This window comes from Neodiprion virginianus, chromosome 7 (genome assembly GCF_021901495.1).
Source record: "Neodiprion virginianus isolate iyNeoVirg1 chromosome 7, iyNeoVirg1.1, whole genome shotgun sequence".
In the NCBI taxonomy this organism is placed as follows: domain Eukaryota; kingdom Metazoa; phylum Arthropoda; class Insecta; order Hymenoptera; family Diprionidae; genus Neodiprion; species Neodiprion virginianus.
Genome location: NC_060883.1, coordinates 11,510,555 through 11,526,223, shown reverse-complemented (window position 1 = coordinate 11,526,223; position 15,669 = coordinate 11,510,555). Strand labels below are relative to the sequence as shown.

Here is a 15,669-nt window from a genome sequence, read left to right as displayed (position 1 = left end):
AACCTTCGACTATTCAACCCCGTCATTATTTGCCATAAGAATTATTCTCCTACTGGTTTCATTCAAATATTGGAACTGGAAGTATGCGAAACTATGAAACTACCACTGGGGATTCCCACCTTTGGAGGTTGATTTCACCCCTTTAGATCGTTTACCCGCCGAAAAAAATAATACGTGTTATTTAAATTGTGCTGTGCTATTCGGGACGTGTAGCAGAGTCGCATTGCCACTAATTTATCATTTGTCGTTTGCTGATCGGTAGTCGTCATGTACGTTCGGTTGAAAACGCCATCAGTCTCAGTCGTCGTCTTTCGGTAAAGTCCACTGTCAGTCGTGGCTGCATGAAAAACAGTCGTATTTCCTGTCAGTCGGTGGCCATTGTCAAGTAGTATTGAAAACCACAGCATCTCAGGTTTGATGCAGCGCTCAATTTGAGAAACATACACAAATCACCCGACTTGTTTCACATTGTCATCAAATTTTCGTTACAAGATGTATACAATTGTCATCAAGGGAAGGAAAATCATTACATACCATTTCCGGTCGCTGTTATCAGTCCGCTGCCGAGCTGTCTGAGTTTGCTAAAGGTGGTGCCACTTTCCTCCGGGGTCACGGATCCCGCTGGTCCCGGTTCTGGTTGTGTAGTTACCATCTTTGAGGAGAGAAAAATAAAGAAGTTTTATTTTGTGGATCATTTATTCCAATTTTTGCTGTAAAAATTATGGTATGAAGATGAAATTAATATTCTCGCGAACAGTTTAGCACGAGCTTAGAGATACATAAGGTGCATAGTTTAATCAAAACAACGTCCAAATCAAAGAATTACAAAATAATTTAGTTTAGTGTTTGTTGTTCTTATTGTTTATATATTTATGGTTGATTTTCTTGCCCCTAGGGTCTCTAGACTATTATGGTTTAATATGTGCGTGTCGTGCATGAATACATAGGACATTTCACAAAGAAATGACCAAGCCAAACCGATGGGGTCGGAAATTTAAGTCATATATTTTTTTTCTGAAAGGTTTTGAGTCTGGAAATATAGTTCTCAAGGGATTTTTCAATTGCCACCTTCGTTTGGATAGAATCACTCTCGGTCGATTTAAAAAATTTTATATTCAAGACTAAGTTTCTAACAGAAAAATGTGTATTTCAAAAAAACATTAAGAACAAAAAGGTTTTGTTTTCGAACGTAGTTTCAATAAAAAAAAATATGCGGTATCATAAAAACCAGCAGAAACAAAAATAATCAATATCTTTTCCGTTCCTGAAAATACGCCATTCTGTATTTGGAAAAATCAAATCTTAAATTAATCTTTGTCAAATTACAAACGTTTCAAGCCCTCATGAACCATGGAATAACGATTTTTCAATTTTGAACATAATCTTTTGGAAAAAAAATCTGAAAAATATGACTACGAACATTTTTCTCATTTTTTTGTCATACATTTCTGTCATAATTAAATATTTATTTATTATATATTCATGATTATACATTCTTAAACATTACTTGTGAAAAACATGTTTCTTGTGAGTAATATTTGCTGAAACTCAATCACTAAAAAAATTAAGTGTTGGACAACTTATTTACCAAAAATGATTTTATGGAAAGTGGAATAAAGGAGAAAATTATAATTACATAATTGACTCACATATTATGTATAATTAATTGTGATTTGATTGACATTTGTGATTTTTTTTTTTAATTATATTGGACATAACTAGCAACATTTTACTGTTTTTTCAAGTTATCAATAAATTGATAATCTGGCAAAAAAGAATGTCTTTTATATCTACTCTTGATATATTGAAAAAACAGTCAAATGTTACTAGTTTTGTCCAGTTACGTGTTTGTTTTTCAACATTATTTTACCTAAATTCTTGTGAAGTTGGGGAATAGGATGGGTATTTATAGTGATTATGAAATGAGTTTCATTGGTGGGGTTACGGTGTTGGACAGAGACTGTTATTTTTTGCCGCTGGGTTGCCGTATGGTCGTTTGTTGTCTGGTGTCAATCCTTTTAGGTAAGGACATGCGTGGTTTCGTAGCTTTTCGAGCCCGTCTCGGCGTAGTTAGCTAAGGCGTACGAGGAATGGTTTTTTGTCAGTCATCTGCCAAAAATCTTTTGTTGGGAAGGATATTGGTAGTCTAACAGCTTGTTTTAGTGCGTTTTTGTAGCAGATCTCCATTTTCTTTAGAGCCGTTTGTTATATAGTGGTAGAAGATATTCCGTCCCGTAATTTATTGACGGCAGAACGCACGCTCAGATCACACGCCATTTGACGTATGCGTCTACCTCAGATTTTTGCTTTGATGCCTTGAAGGCAATCGATAACGTATTTTGTGATTGCAAGTCTTTTCGAGGATTGCGGTGTTATTTTTAGTGTTCTCGAGTTGGTAATTCCGAAGTAGCTCAATTTTCTTGTTGCTACGATCGTTACAATGTTTCGTGTAAGTGGGTCTTTGACGTCGATACTGCGTTGGTCGCGTGTACTGTGTTATCATCTAAAGATTATAGCTTGCGTTTTGACAGTGTTATATTTCAGTCCTAATTTTTGTTTGTAGCTTAATAGTTCTTGGGTGTTTCTCTCGGTAAGGTGTTTTGTTCGTAGTGGAGTGTCCGTTGATTAGGATCATTAGGTCATCGGCGTGCTGCAAGCTGAGATTAGCTAAGTGCGGGACATCAGTTATATACAGGCTGAAGATTATTGGCCCTAGCACCGATCCTTGCGGGACACCATGTAGTTGTCGGATTGGATCACAGATATCGTTGAAAAATTCGCTTTACAGTTTTCTATTAGTTAGATAGGATGAAATCATCTTCATTATGCTAATATTTTGTTTTTTTCTGTAAGTTTATGTATGAGTGCGTTGCGGTTTATACAACCGAAAATTTTTGAGAGGTCTAACGAGACAGCGCGGCAAGTCTTTTCTTCGTTAATCGATTTTTGAATAAAGTGAATCATTCTAGACGTCGATTCTGTACTAGGCGCAATAGAATAGCGTCCGACGCAAAGTCGACATAGCGTCGGAAGCGTTATATATTGCGTACGACGCGATTCTGTAGCATCTCAAATAGGCGCAGTAACTGCGTCAGTGATGATATTTAGCGTCAGAATATTACGCAGGGTGTCGATCCCGTGCAATCGTCATTGCGTCTTTCATTGCGTTGTGAGGTGAGGTAAAATGTAACATTTGAATTATTGAATTACTTGTGGAAAATGTGTTATAGTAAGGTTAGAGTCCCATACTTTCGTGTTTCGCGCTACATTATCTTTTGTATTGTTAGATACTTGTGAACGGAGTGTTAAAATGTAGGTACACTGCATATACGATTTACGCCGTATACTTTAAGAACTAAGCAAACCAAAAGTTTTATTAAATAGAAGATGCGCATCATATAAATGTGTGTAAATTGTACAACAAGGACGATGTAAAAAGAAACTACGATACACTTGTAAATGAGTAATTAGCTTAAGAATACAGGGGGAAACAGTTGAAGCGAGGGGTCGGTATGACATAACTTCAATCTAATACTAACAAATTTTTCTGAAAGATCGTTTGATGGATTGGAAACTAGAATTGTTGGGCTGTTTGTCTAGTAGCTAGACGCAGAAGCCTTGACTATTTTAAATGTTTCTAGTAATTCATTTGCGGGAGAAATAGGTTATGAGTTTTTTGCTCCATTTCCCTCGCGCTAATCGCTGCTAAAAGGCAGAGGAGGGATTTGAGCCTCTCCTTAAGAGTATGTGACACACCGACGACCGATATCAAAAAATGTTTCCAAATTTTTTTATGGGTGCTGATGTTTTGAAAAAAAGAAAAATGTTACGGACTACGTTTATAAATTGTTCGGCCGCCAACATTCTTCTTATCCCCAAAACCTCATCGCATTTTGAAAAAGTCTGCATCTAAAATTTGGGGAGAGGATAGGGCCTGAGTAGAAGTTTCACATTCCCTTAAAGTGTCTGGTTTTAGTTCACATATAATACTTCAATGATGTCGAGTGTACGTCAATTAATATGAGGTGCTGTAAATTCTGCACTAATCGTGGTATGCTTTACAGCAGTGAAGTGCTGTTGTTTCTATTTTTTTCCATATAAAATATTTGCAGAGAAGAGGATTTAAATTATTGTAATATGTTGAAAAAAAAATATACCTCATGTATCAAATATTGAATTTTTAGATGGCTATGGTAATGTTACTCGTTGATGTAGCAGACTTTGAAGAAGAGGACAAAGCAATATTACAGTTACGAGTCACCCGCAAGAGGTTGCGCGATGAGCAGAATGTATTCAATTTACCAGATATTCAGTTCAAAAATTTGTTCAGAGTTTCAAAAGATTTAGTGAGGGATCTCGTGACAGAACTGAGACCACATCTGCAACGTGAACGCTCAAGTGGTCTTTCAGTGGAAACTCAAGTAAGTATATAATGTTAAAGTATGTCGATTGAGTTACGAGCAAATATTATCATACGCGCATTCTGTGTGCTTTTCATAAAAGAATTTCACAATTAATGATGCTTTCTTTAGCTTCCTACAGGTTCTTTGCGCCATTCGGTTTTATGCAGTTGGTTCTTATCAAAGAGCAATAGGACAGGATTTTACATTGCCTTTGAGTCAGACTGCAGTCAGCTGGTGTATCCAATCAGTGTCCGTTGCTATCAACGATCATGTGTTTCGCCGATGGATTAAATTCCCTACCACTTCGGAGCAAAGCGAGGCAGCTAAAATAAAATTTGCTAATGCTCCACAACCATTTCCTGGAGCAATTGGCGCAATAGACTGCACTCATGTCGGAATCGTTGCTCCAAAGGAGAATGAGGAAGCTTTTGTGAATCACCATGGTTATCCTACGAATGTTCAAATGGTTAGCTGAAATTGAAGTACAAGTGTATTGCATGGAAGGATTGATGTAGGTATATTATCATACATAACAAATGGGTTCACTACCAGGTAATCACTCGAATACCGGGACAATCTCTTGAAACTATACATACAATGCGCATGCGCTGAATAATTCAATCTCATTGGTCGGTGAAATCGCCCTGCGGCCAGCTGCGGCGATGTTTTCGTCTGCTGAACAGAGCGCCAACGTACACAAAATGAAACTGAAGCTGTAATTCTCTCGCGCGTAAAGCCGTGGATTGAGGTTATGCTGCTGTTTATTTTTACGTAACGTGAATTGTTTAAGAAGAACAGTATCGTTCAGCAATACCGCGGTCGATATCGGAAGATATTCAACCGACGCAATAAAGAATTTAACGGAAAAGCAAATATCAAATGATACAGAAATTGGGTGTTATTTATTGAAAGAAAAAATCTGAAATTCAATGTGAAATGTCATTAACAAGTGGGAGTCTGGACAAACAGAGGTAGGTAAGTAAAAACAAAGTTGATTGTGAACTGATTCTTTATTTACATAAAATCAAAAATGCGTCTCATTAACGATTTATGTTTTGTGCATTTTATTGGAAATTAGTTGTATCAAAAAATACCAAAAGATCCTGTCTGATAATAATAGCTTCTAATATTTTCAGGTACGAAGTAATTCATTGTCAAAGCGGGACTAAATTTGTCAGGCATGGAAGCATGTAGGTAAATTTCCAATTACGTGATCTTTGACTATTACAATATTTTAACATGGATTCAATGATAAAATTAGTTTTTTTTTGTAGCAGGCTCAAAGTTTAGGCTTTCATTAACACGAGGAAAATTATGCCTTACCTGACGGTCAAAACGTTTAGGTGGCAAGGATCCTGGTTTCTCGAGCGGTGCAATCATTATAACCATCGAACCTGGTTGTTCCGTCAGACATCAGGTGCCAGAGTGAATTTCATCAGGCCATCGCCACCTTCTTAACATCAGTTGAGGCAAAATTGAAGAGCGGGATATACTACAGATGATAATGGCTGAATATCCCATCATTTTACTTTGATCGAGCCAATAGCGATAAGTTTGTTACTTGAACGTTGCTGCCAATTCGTTCTACCGAGGAATCATTCTGTGCACCATTGTAATTCAAGCATTATTATTGACCAGCATTGTCTTTCAAACTTTATGCCATTTAATTTGGTATCTTATTTTGAAGCTTACTTTTACTCTCTTTGGCATTGAATTCAGATAAATAGTTTTTCAAGTCCTCAATTAGATTGTGGGGTTGAATTTTGCTACGCAAACTGAATCAATGTAAATCTAGAATTGTTAAATAACTTCAGTTAAAAATGTCTTTAAATTTGATCTTAGTTGATGTTGTCATCAGGCTAGCTAGTTGCACGATAACTTGAAACCAAATTCAATTTTACACTCTTTATAGGGTCCTACGCTAAGACTGAAAGCTTGTAAATCTCCATTTACCGCAATTATTTCTGCATTTCATGTTTGCATTGTCTGGAGCAAAAGAAATCTGATTTTGAGATTGGAAACGGAACCTGAAACGCAGAAGTTATTCAGTAGCACGAATTGAAAACCAAGAATTTTATAATGGTTCCTGCAACAAAGGGACTCTTTCCAAATATCCTTGTTACACGGTGATGTTCGGAGGATTATGAACAAGATATTGTATCGGATTACATTATTTGGAAAAAAATTTTCATAAACTTTGTTAAAAATTAGATATTAATTTATTTTGAATAACAATAAGGGACACAATCTTGAATCCGATAAGTCAATATCCTCGTAATAATTTTCTGACATTATTCTAAAACATGATTATCCTTGAAGCTAATTGTGACGTTAAGGCGCATTTTGAGAAAGTTGTTTTTCAACTTGTGTCATAGGATGTGATCTACGTTCCTGGTTTCTACGCTTCCGATTAGATTTTCTTTGTTTCGAACCGCACTAACATGAAATACAGAAATCATTTTAATAAATCTAATATTACTTGAATTTTCAATTTGAGTATTAGGTTCCCTTCATTTATTCAATCGAACATCATTGAAAATTTGCGAAATGAACTCTGACGATCATTAGAAAATTTTTAATAGTGGTAGCAATAATTTATTGATCGGAAAAAATACATTGACTATCGACTATGTGTAAGTTTTGTTGAACTATTTTCAAAAAAAAAAAAGATTCACCATTCTGTTACAGATAGTGAGATATTTAAATTTCTTGAACGCTCGGTTTAATGTCTCATTTTCAAAAGTGATAAAATTCAATATTACCACCTGAAATCACAAGAGAGTGAGAAAGTTGCTTAGCTGCTTGAAAGTGGCGATGATCTTTGTACGTGTGATAAATTGAATAGGTAGTTAACAGTAAATATCAGAGATGTAATTATTTTGGCCGTATCACCTGTTGATAGAAAAAAATTTCATTGTTATTTCTAATGTACGAAATAATGAAAGTAATCAAATAAAATGTTCCCACCTACCTGCTGCGTTTCTTCCAAGCACCCAACATTTAAACATATTTCTCATTTCAGTCGAATAAAGCCAATTTTCAAAGAGCATTAGCATCAACTTTCCGAGTCACTACCTCGACTGTTTGAGATTCTAACCTCAAAAATTCGTATGAACTACATCGCCGCCAGAAACAGACTTTGACAGCTGAAACTCGAAGTGGCCAACCTGTCCTAGCAGCCGATAAAACTCGCGCATGCGCATTGTATGTATAGTTTCAAGAGATTGTCACGGAATATAAATAAACGGGTGCTTTTGATTATTATTATTTTTTTGGTACTATCCATAAACAATAATGCAAAATACACTCCACTGTCGATAATGAACCCATTCAAATCAAAATGCTGTTTTCAGATTTGTGAACCAGAACTGCGTATTTTAAATGTGAGCACCAGATTCCCAGGATCACGTCATGATGCTGAAATTGGGATGCAGTCACCTGTGCGCGATCTTATGAAGCTGTGTCACAGGCAAGGCGAAAGGCAAATATGGTTGTTGGGTTAGTAATTCCAGAATCAGCATGTAAATTTTATTGTTTCCTTCTCACAAGGTATATATTCCCAATTTAATCTACCTATCTTACTATCTAGGTGATTCAGGCTATCCTTTGGAACCATGACTTTTAACACCAATACCGAATGCTCCAAATGGATTACCTGAGTATATACATGTATGCCGCTGCACATTGTAGTGCCCGCTCAGTTATAGAGCGATGTTTTGGTGCACTCAAATCGGTATGGAGATGCTTGTCACATGAGAGTTTGTGGTCAGAATAGTCAACAATTATGAAATCAATTTAGAGTGAATTATTCTCATTGTCATTTTATATTTTTTCTGCTTCAGCAACGTTTAATAATGTACGAGCCTGATATGCGGGAAGAATAATCAATGCTTATGCCATGTTGCATAATATGCGTTTGCATTATCGAATACCATTTGAAGAGATCGCCGAGGAAGATTCCGCACAGGCTGATGCTATATGCCAGCACACGGACCTTATATTGCTGAACCTCTTGAAGAAAGAGCACGCCTTGCTGAGGGACGCCGTGTACAGAAGCAACTTATACGAGACAACTCTATGCACTTGTATTTGGCGGTGTATATGTGACTTCGTGAAGAATCCGGAAAATCATACGAAATACAGTAGCGCTCAAAAGTATTTTGACAAAGGTAGTAATTGAGTTAATCACATGCAAGAATAAACTACAAAAATCAATAATATTATTTGTTGAAACAAATTCGATGTTCTATATAATTGTTAAAAATGAACTCTCGATTACTCGAAAATGAAGTAGAAATGAAGAAAAGTAAGAAAAATAATTGATCAAAGTAATAACGAATCCTATATTATCAAAATACTTTTGAGCACTATTGTATGTATGTGGTCAGACTTGATAGATATATATATGTATATAATATACCATATCTTTGGCGTTGAAATGTCCTGTACATAAAGAAAATTGTGAATAATTTGTATTTTTTTAAATGAGGAAAAGCGTGTGAGTTGAAACTTGTATTGCTTTCTTATAGCCTACTCCATTTCATCTATTTCTCGCTATGAAAAGTAACTTTTGTGATTTACTTTACGGCTGACCGTGTTCTGAGGTTTCCATGGCAATCCTACGGAATTTAATAAAAAACGAACAAAAAAATGTGCATAACAAGTCAAAAATGATGGGCGTGCAAAAAAATAATTCAAAAAATTAAAAACTTCATTCAACCTGAACTCATTCGGCGTTTTTATTTTCCAACTCAATTTCTGAGCATGTCATATATGCATACACAAACAAATCCATGCACGCACTTTCACTCAATATTGTTTCGAACTTTCTATATTTTGGGCACTGGCACAAAATTCTTAAAAACAAAACCAGGTCCATGTGAAAAAAAGAAATTATACATAATAGTTTCATATTATTAAGAATGTAAATTTTAATGCGAATATGATCGGGATTAATTAAATCCTGTCATCGCTACCGCTATCGAGTTGAAAGCCTGGCATATCTGCCTCTTCACTTCTAACTTCTCATTCTCCAGCTCCAGTCGTTTGGATTCGTTATTTGCAGAAATTAGCATCGCCTGTGACATTCTCTAAAAAATGTAAGTACAAATATTTGCACAATTCCACTGGCATAATAATTTGCAGATGGATTTATTCATATACATTTTAAGCAAAAGTACCTCAAGTATTTCGTTCTGCTTTTCTTGCATTTCAAGAACTGTCTTAAAGACATTATCTTTTCGCCTGGTTTCTTTCTTGCACCGGGAACTGACAGGGCGTGTGGCTGTTTTTATGTTGGGATTGTCTGCTGAAATGATGGGTGTGACTGTGTGTGCGATGATGATGCTATGCCTATGCCATCATCACTGCAGACAACATCTACAAATATTTTTGGTTGTGAAAGGTGCTATAATTTATCAAATTCTTGTACATTCTGTATAGTGAATTCCTTCTCTTTTCCTATTGCCGTGTCTGATTCTACGAATAAAACACATTGCTACATCGTCATATCATAGATCATTATTGTTAGTAATACACGTTCGGGACATACACTTACCAATTATGCTGTTTTTCGCAACTATGCCGTACTCTTCGAATACCAATATATGAGTAGGTATCTCATTCAACACTGACTCGTCTGCTTCCAGCAGTTGTATAATTGCAGACTGAAATATGTACACGAATAAAAATGTTTGGCTTTTCAATCATTTAAATGGAAGGGACTAACTTGTATACCATTCATGGGGACTGAGCTAGAGCAGTTGATCCGATATAAATGAGTTCCTTTGTCCAGCGTTAAATTAAACTTACTTTAATACTATCAGTTATTTTCGTTTACTCACGCACATTTTCCCAATTATTTGCCACAATTTTGATCTCTTCTTATACTCGGTATGTAATCTATCTAAAAGAATATCTTCTGTAACCAATTTTTGTATGTAACCTTCTCATTGCATACCATCTCTTCAGGCATCGAATCAGGGATCCAGCACCCTTCTGTTGCAGCAGGTCCTATCATTCCGAGGATCATCAAATCTTCTTCCGAGAGGGTATTGTATTCGACGGGAAAATTTCCAGTTTTGAGGCGGGTATTTTTATGGCCGACAGCGTTGGCTCTGACTCGAGTTTTTATATCCTTCCAAGCCTAAAAAACGCCATAACAACTGCTCTTCAAAAACAGAGTTTCCACCGTCACAAAAATCGGAGGTTTTGAAGCGAGACTGCATTTGAACCAAGGTAAATGTAATCTGGTTAAATTTTAGTCTCGTTTCAAAACTTTCATTTCAGTCCTGGTAGAAACTTGGTGAATGGGAATAAAAAAATTTATCAATTATCGTTTTATCTATAAGAAAATTACACTAATTGCAAATAACCAGTGATAAAAAAAATCAACGTTTTTATAAGGAATGAAGGTTTTCGAAGTTTACTCACTTTCTGCCACTGAATTTGTGTTTTTTCAAACGCTAAGGAGTTCAATTCCCGTGTGAGTGCCTTCCATAATTCATCTCCTTTTTCTTTTCCTCGAGCACCTATAAGCCGTCCTGCTACAAACTCTCTATGGTTATGTATATATTCGATCAAATATTTCCCTTGTTTATTGTTGTGCTTGTGGGAACGTTTTGCTACTTCAGTAGGACTGTAACAAATCCATGTTCATATCATTGTGACATTATAAAACCTGCCGTTGTCATCTTATAAATATGCTTAGTCTTATAACGTCTTATAACCGATTTTTCAAATAGCAATTTTGTGAATAAATATAGCTAACAGAAGTAACACACCGAACAATGAAACAAAACTTTTCTAGAGATCATAACTAAGGTTATGATCTCTTATATATTAATATAAACGTATTATTTCATTACTTATGTATTAATTTCATGTAAATATTAACCTCATATATTATTTCCTCACTTACTTCATTTTGCACGTTGATTCTTATGTTACAAATCTCGAAATCACAAAAAATTTAATAGCTTATTTATTCTTACTGCAAACAGCAATGTAACTAAAAAAAAACTATGTTATATTGCCGCGCAACAGGTCCCCATTCTTTTAGAACGGGGAGGTTTAAACCACGGTTTCAAGGCAACCATTGGGCCGGAGAAACCGCTTGCTTGTAACGCCTGACGCAAAATAGCACTCGGTACAGAATCGCTTTTCATAATAGCGGCGCTTTCGCAAGCGACCTTTCGTGTTGCGTCGCTTCATATCGTCCCTTCATTGCGCCTAGTACAGAATCGACCCCCTGGTGAGTTGGTTGGTAGTTCCTAGCTCTGGTCTGAACCCATGTTGCGTATCTGGAAGAATCTTGCAGCAGGCATCCCTTCTGTTTAGTATAATTCGTTCAAACCATTTACCCATGATGTTGAACAGTGTAATCGGCCTATATGAAGTTGGCTTGTTTACTGGTTTTCCGGGCTTGTGTAGAAATATACACAACTCGGATAAGACAGCTTTTGTGCATGCTTTTTAGATGTTGTGCGCCAATTTTGTCTGATCTGGGAGCTTTATTGTTTTTCAATTTCTTTCGAAGTTCTTCTTGTTTCTCGGTCATTGGTGGTTCGAAACGGTTTGGACGGCGCTCGTATTATAGACCAAGGAATAGAGCAGAAAAAGACTGATTCTGTGACAAAAATAGTATCTGGAACCTGCTTGTGTCATTACACGAAAGACAGTCCGTACTTATATTCTGCCATGTTTTGTACATGCAACTACCATTCATTAATTTTTTATAAACATTTAAGAGCAGAAATCGTGTTTCTTTTTTAGTTCCATGCTAACCTATTAATTTCTCACCTATTTCGCAGCACGTTAACGTAAATCAAAATATACCTTTCGTAGTACAATACTTTTACTTTTGAAATATGCTTGGGCAATTGAAATCGGACAATCCGTAGAGCGACCAAGCACGCTGCGATACAGTGCATGAAATAATTGTAACTGCAATTACGCAAAAACTAATTATCCGACAACGCTTGTGTTGTGTACACATGAAGTATCTATCAAGATGTACTATCTTGCGGAGAGCCTGCGCTACAACTTCAAAAATGTGAGAGTTATGGAATTTTGAATAACAGTGATTTTTTCGGTTTTTCTCCGTTAATAATAATCCGATCGAGTTGGTTTGGCGCTCATTTTCTTCGTATTTTTATTTTCTACAATTTGTCTGTTTAGAGCATCGCGATTGTTTCATTCGATTTCATTTTATAAGCGAAAAACTAAAAGAAAAACACGATTTTTGGCTCTTAAATGCTTATAAAAAATTAATAAATGATAGTTGCGTGTCCAAAACATGGCAGAATATAAGTACGGACTGTCTTTCGTGTAATGGCACAAGCGGTATCCAGATATTATTTTTGGCACGCAAAATTCACTATTTCTTGTTCTATTACTGTTGTTTGTGAGGTTTCTATTTACATTGCTTTCGGGTACGATTGTTGCGTCGATTAACAACTCTGATATTTCTTTTTGGGTAGTTGCTCCCTCGAAGAAGGCTACTCGGTTATCCGGCCATTTTAAAGACTTAGTACAACACCTGCATGGCAAGTCCACTTTTATGCACCATTTACAAACAACGAAAGTAGTTTTTTATACTGCAACGTATCGGTTACCCGACATATTCGTACTGGTAACCGAGTACACGCATGATAGATCAACATGAGCAGACAACCTCTACACACGACGAGGCAACAACACAGGGATTATAAACTGGGTATATAAGGACCACGCTGAGTAGCACCAGGCAGCAGTGTTTCAGCATATAGCGGACCTGACTCAATAGCCAGATAGTAGGAGCAGTGTTCCAGCATAGAGCGGGCCTAACTCGATAGCCAGATAGTAGGAGCATTGTTCCAGCATAGAGTGGAGCTGACTCGATAGCTAGGTAGTAGGAACAGTGTCGAGCATAGCGCCATCTGACTCAAACCGTAGGTACAGAAACAGAGGAGGCAAAGCGCCCACCTGATTGAAAAAGGGGAAGAGGATAGAAGGCCATAGTGGATAAGCTAGTACAGCTCCACATTTAAAACATAAATTCTTGTAGAACCGAAATTATTTTACGTTATTTTCTTTTGTACTATTTTTGTTTTTCAAAACGACTTATTATTATTATGTAAGATATACGATTAATATTCATTGTACATTGAGTGCATTACCAATTAACCACGGTTGTTTCCTTATCCGATAAGTAGAATCTCAGATAGATTAGGGACTCAGCGACGGTGACACTGCATTACACTTGGCATCGTTGTAACAACCATGACCCAGTCGTGATATTGTGTATCCCGAGTCTGATTGACAGCCGCGGCAACCCACCCTGGACTGTGGCGCATATCGATAAAATAAAGAGCAGGATCCATGTGCACAGTAAATTCAAACCCTGCATCGTTGGAGGGACCATGGCAACGGCATTAGCGCCCGAGACCTTGGATTAGGTTAATACACAAACAACGGCCGTATTCTAGTCCTAGTTGTAGGATAGGCGACAAAAGTAACCCCTTTGCACGTTGAGGTTAAACTAAAGAAGTATAGGGTTTTTCTTTGAATAGGGAATACCTATCTTTCTTGTCCCTATTCCCTTGAGATAGCCCTCATTTAATAAGCAACTAGGGGTTTCGCCCTGCGCGCTTCGCGCGCCAACCCCACCTCAGCGCTACGCGCCGCGACCACTCGGCGCAGCACGCCTTACTATTTCCTTATAAATTGGCTATTAAACACGTTAATTCATTTATGCTGATTGGATGACAGGTCTGCAACTGTTGATTGGTTGTTTTCGATCAACCCGATATTGCTATTGGCTCCCTATGCAGGTCTGCTCAGATTGTTTTCGTAAACGAATCCACTCACGTGTGCAAAACTCCCGATGCCATGCAACCCCAATTGCATTCGGCGACTTATTTTGCTACAGTTATTATTTTCAGATTTTTTTACGTATATCTACATATAGAGATATAGAGTCTACTGCGTCTGGTTCATAAATACAAATAATTGATATCAATCCTTTTTTTTCAAATAAATTCATTTTACATATTTCACTTTAAATTGATTTCGAAGTTGACTTCGAATCTCATTGATTCATGAAAAATTTCGATCTTCTCCTTCGCTCCTCTGAACTCAGAGTAGATTTAATTGTTTATTTGCGATACTTCTATATTTTCAGATACTGCCCCGTCATCTGAAACGATCAGAGCTGCTAGCTCACCACAGGTTGGCGCATTGTACCGCCGTCTATCGTCTTCCTTGAGTGCAATGAAGTTTAATCTCAACAGGCTTTCTCCCTTAACAAATCGCTCGTACATTGTTTTGAAATTTGCTGCATAAGGATTGATATCTATTATCAGTCTACCAATAATTTCCAACAGGTTTGCTCTTCTTGCGTCGTTTTCTCTCAGCACTAGCTGAGTTTGCGCGTCGTAGATGTAAATTTGTCTATATCTCGCTCGGTTATTGTTTGCGGTCTCTAAACTTGTAGATATTTTGTAACTTGTAACAGTTGAATTTAGCCGCCAAAGCAGTGACTACGGGACTCAATAATAGGTAGGTCCGCAGGGAGGGGGGCTTTCACGTAAGCGGTTATATGACATATGTATGGGCAATCGATCGAGAAGTGTAAGCGAGAGACGACGGGTTAGCAATCGATCGAGAAGTATGAGCGGGAGACGACGGATGAGCGGTCGATCGTCATCAGAGTGCGCTCTAAAATTGAGAAATCATAACGAACGAATACATACCACCGACGAAAAATGAAGTAAAACGCATACGGATTCTATTGCGAGAACGAAGGACTCGTAGCAGCGGCCCATCTTTTACGGATTCCCGATCAAGGAAAAACCACCTAGACATGACGGACGAGGGGATTCAAATTGGCCGGGCACGGAATTAGCGAGCGCAACTGAGGAAATGGAAACTGGGATTTGAAGAATATCCCCAAAGACACGCTTATGATAAGTTTTATATTCTGACCTGTACTATTTTGTCTGTAATTTTACGAGTATGCCGTTTATGGAATTGTTATTGTCCTAGATGTCCGCCGTGCCCATTTTATTTATACAATTTATTTATTATTTTCTCTCATATTTATACATTTCTTTTATTCGGTTTCCATATAGATGCATGTCATTCGGTCATACCGACATCCAAAATTCCGTTTTAAATAAAAACAATAAAAAACAATAAAAAGTAAATTGATAGCGGATGATTTTCGTTAATTGCGAGAGGCTCCGCAGTTGAAGTTAATCCTGGTCGAAGCAAACCGCGAAAACGA

The 15,669-nt window shown here is 37.0% G+C and overlaps 1 protein-coding gene across 2 annotated transcripts in view; it reads right to left on the bottom strand.

The window, feature by feature from the left end:
• Nucleotides 1-15,669, bottom strand: part of LOC124309248 (regulating synaptic membrane exocytosis protein 1) — a 1,429,783-nt gene that overhangs the window by 1,112,570 nt on the left and 301,544 nt on the right. For both annotated transcript variants that reach the window (XM_046772697.1, XM_046772698.1), the window contains exon 3: nucleotides 535-652. In XM_046772697.1, coding sequence (XP_046628653.1) covers nucleotides 535-652 — 118 coding nt within the window. The remainder of the gene's footprint in view (nucleotides 1-534; nucleotides 653-15,669) is intronic.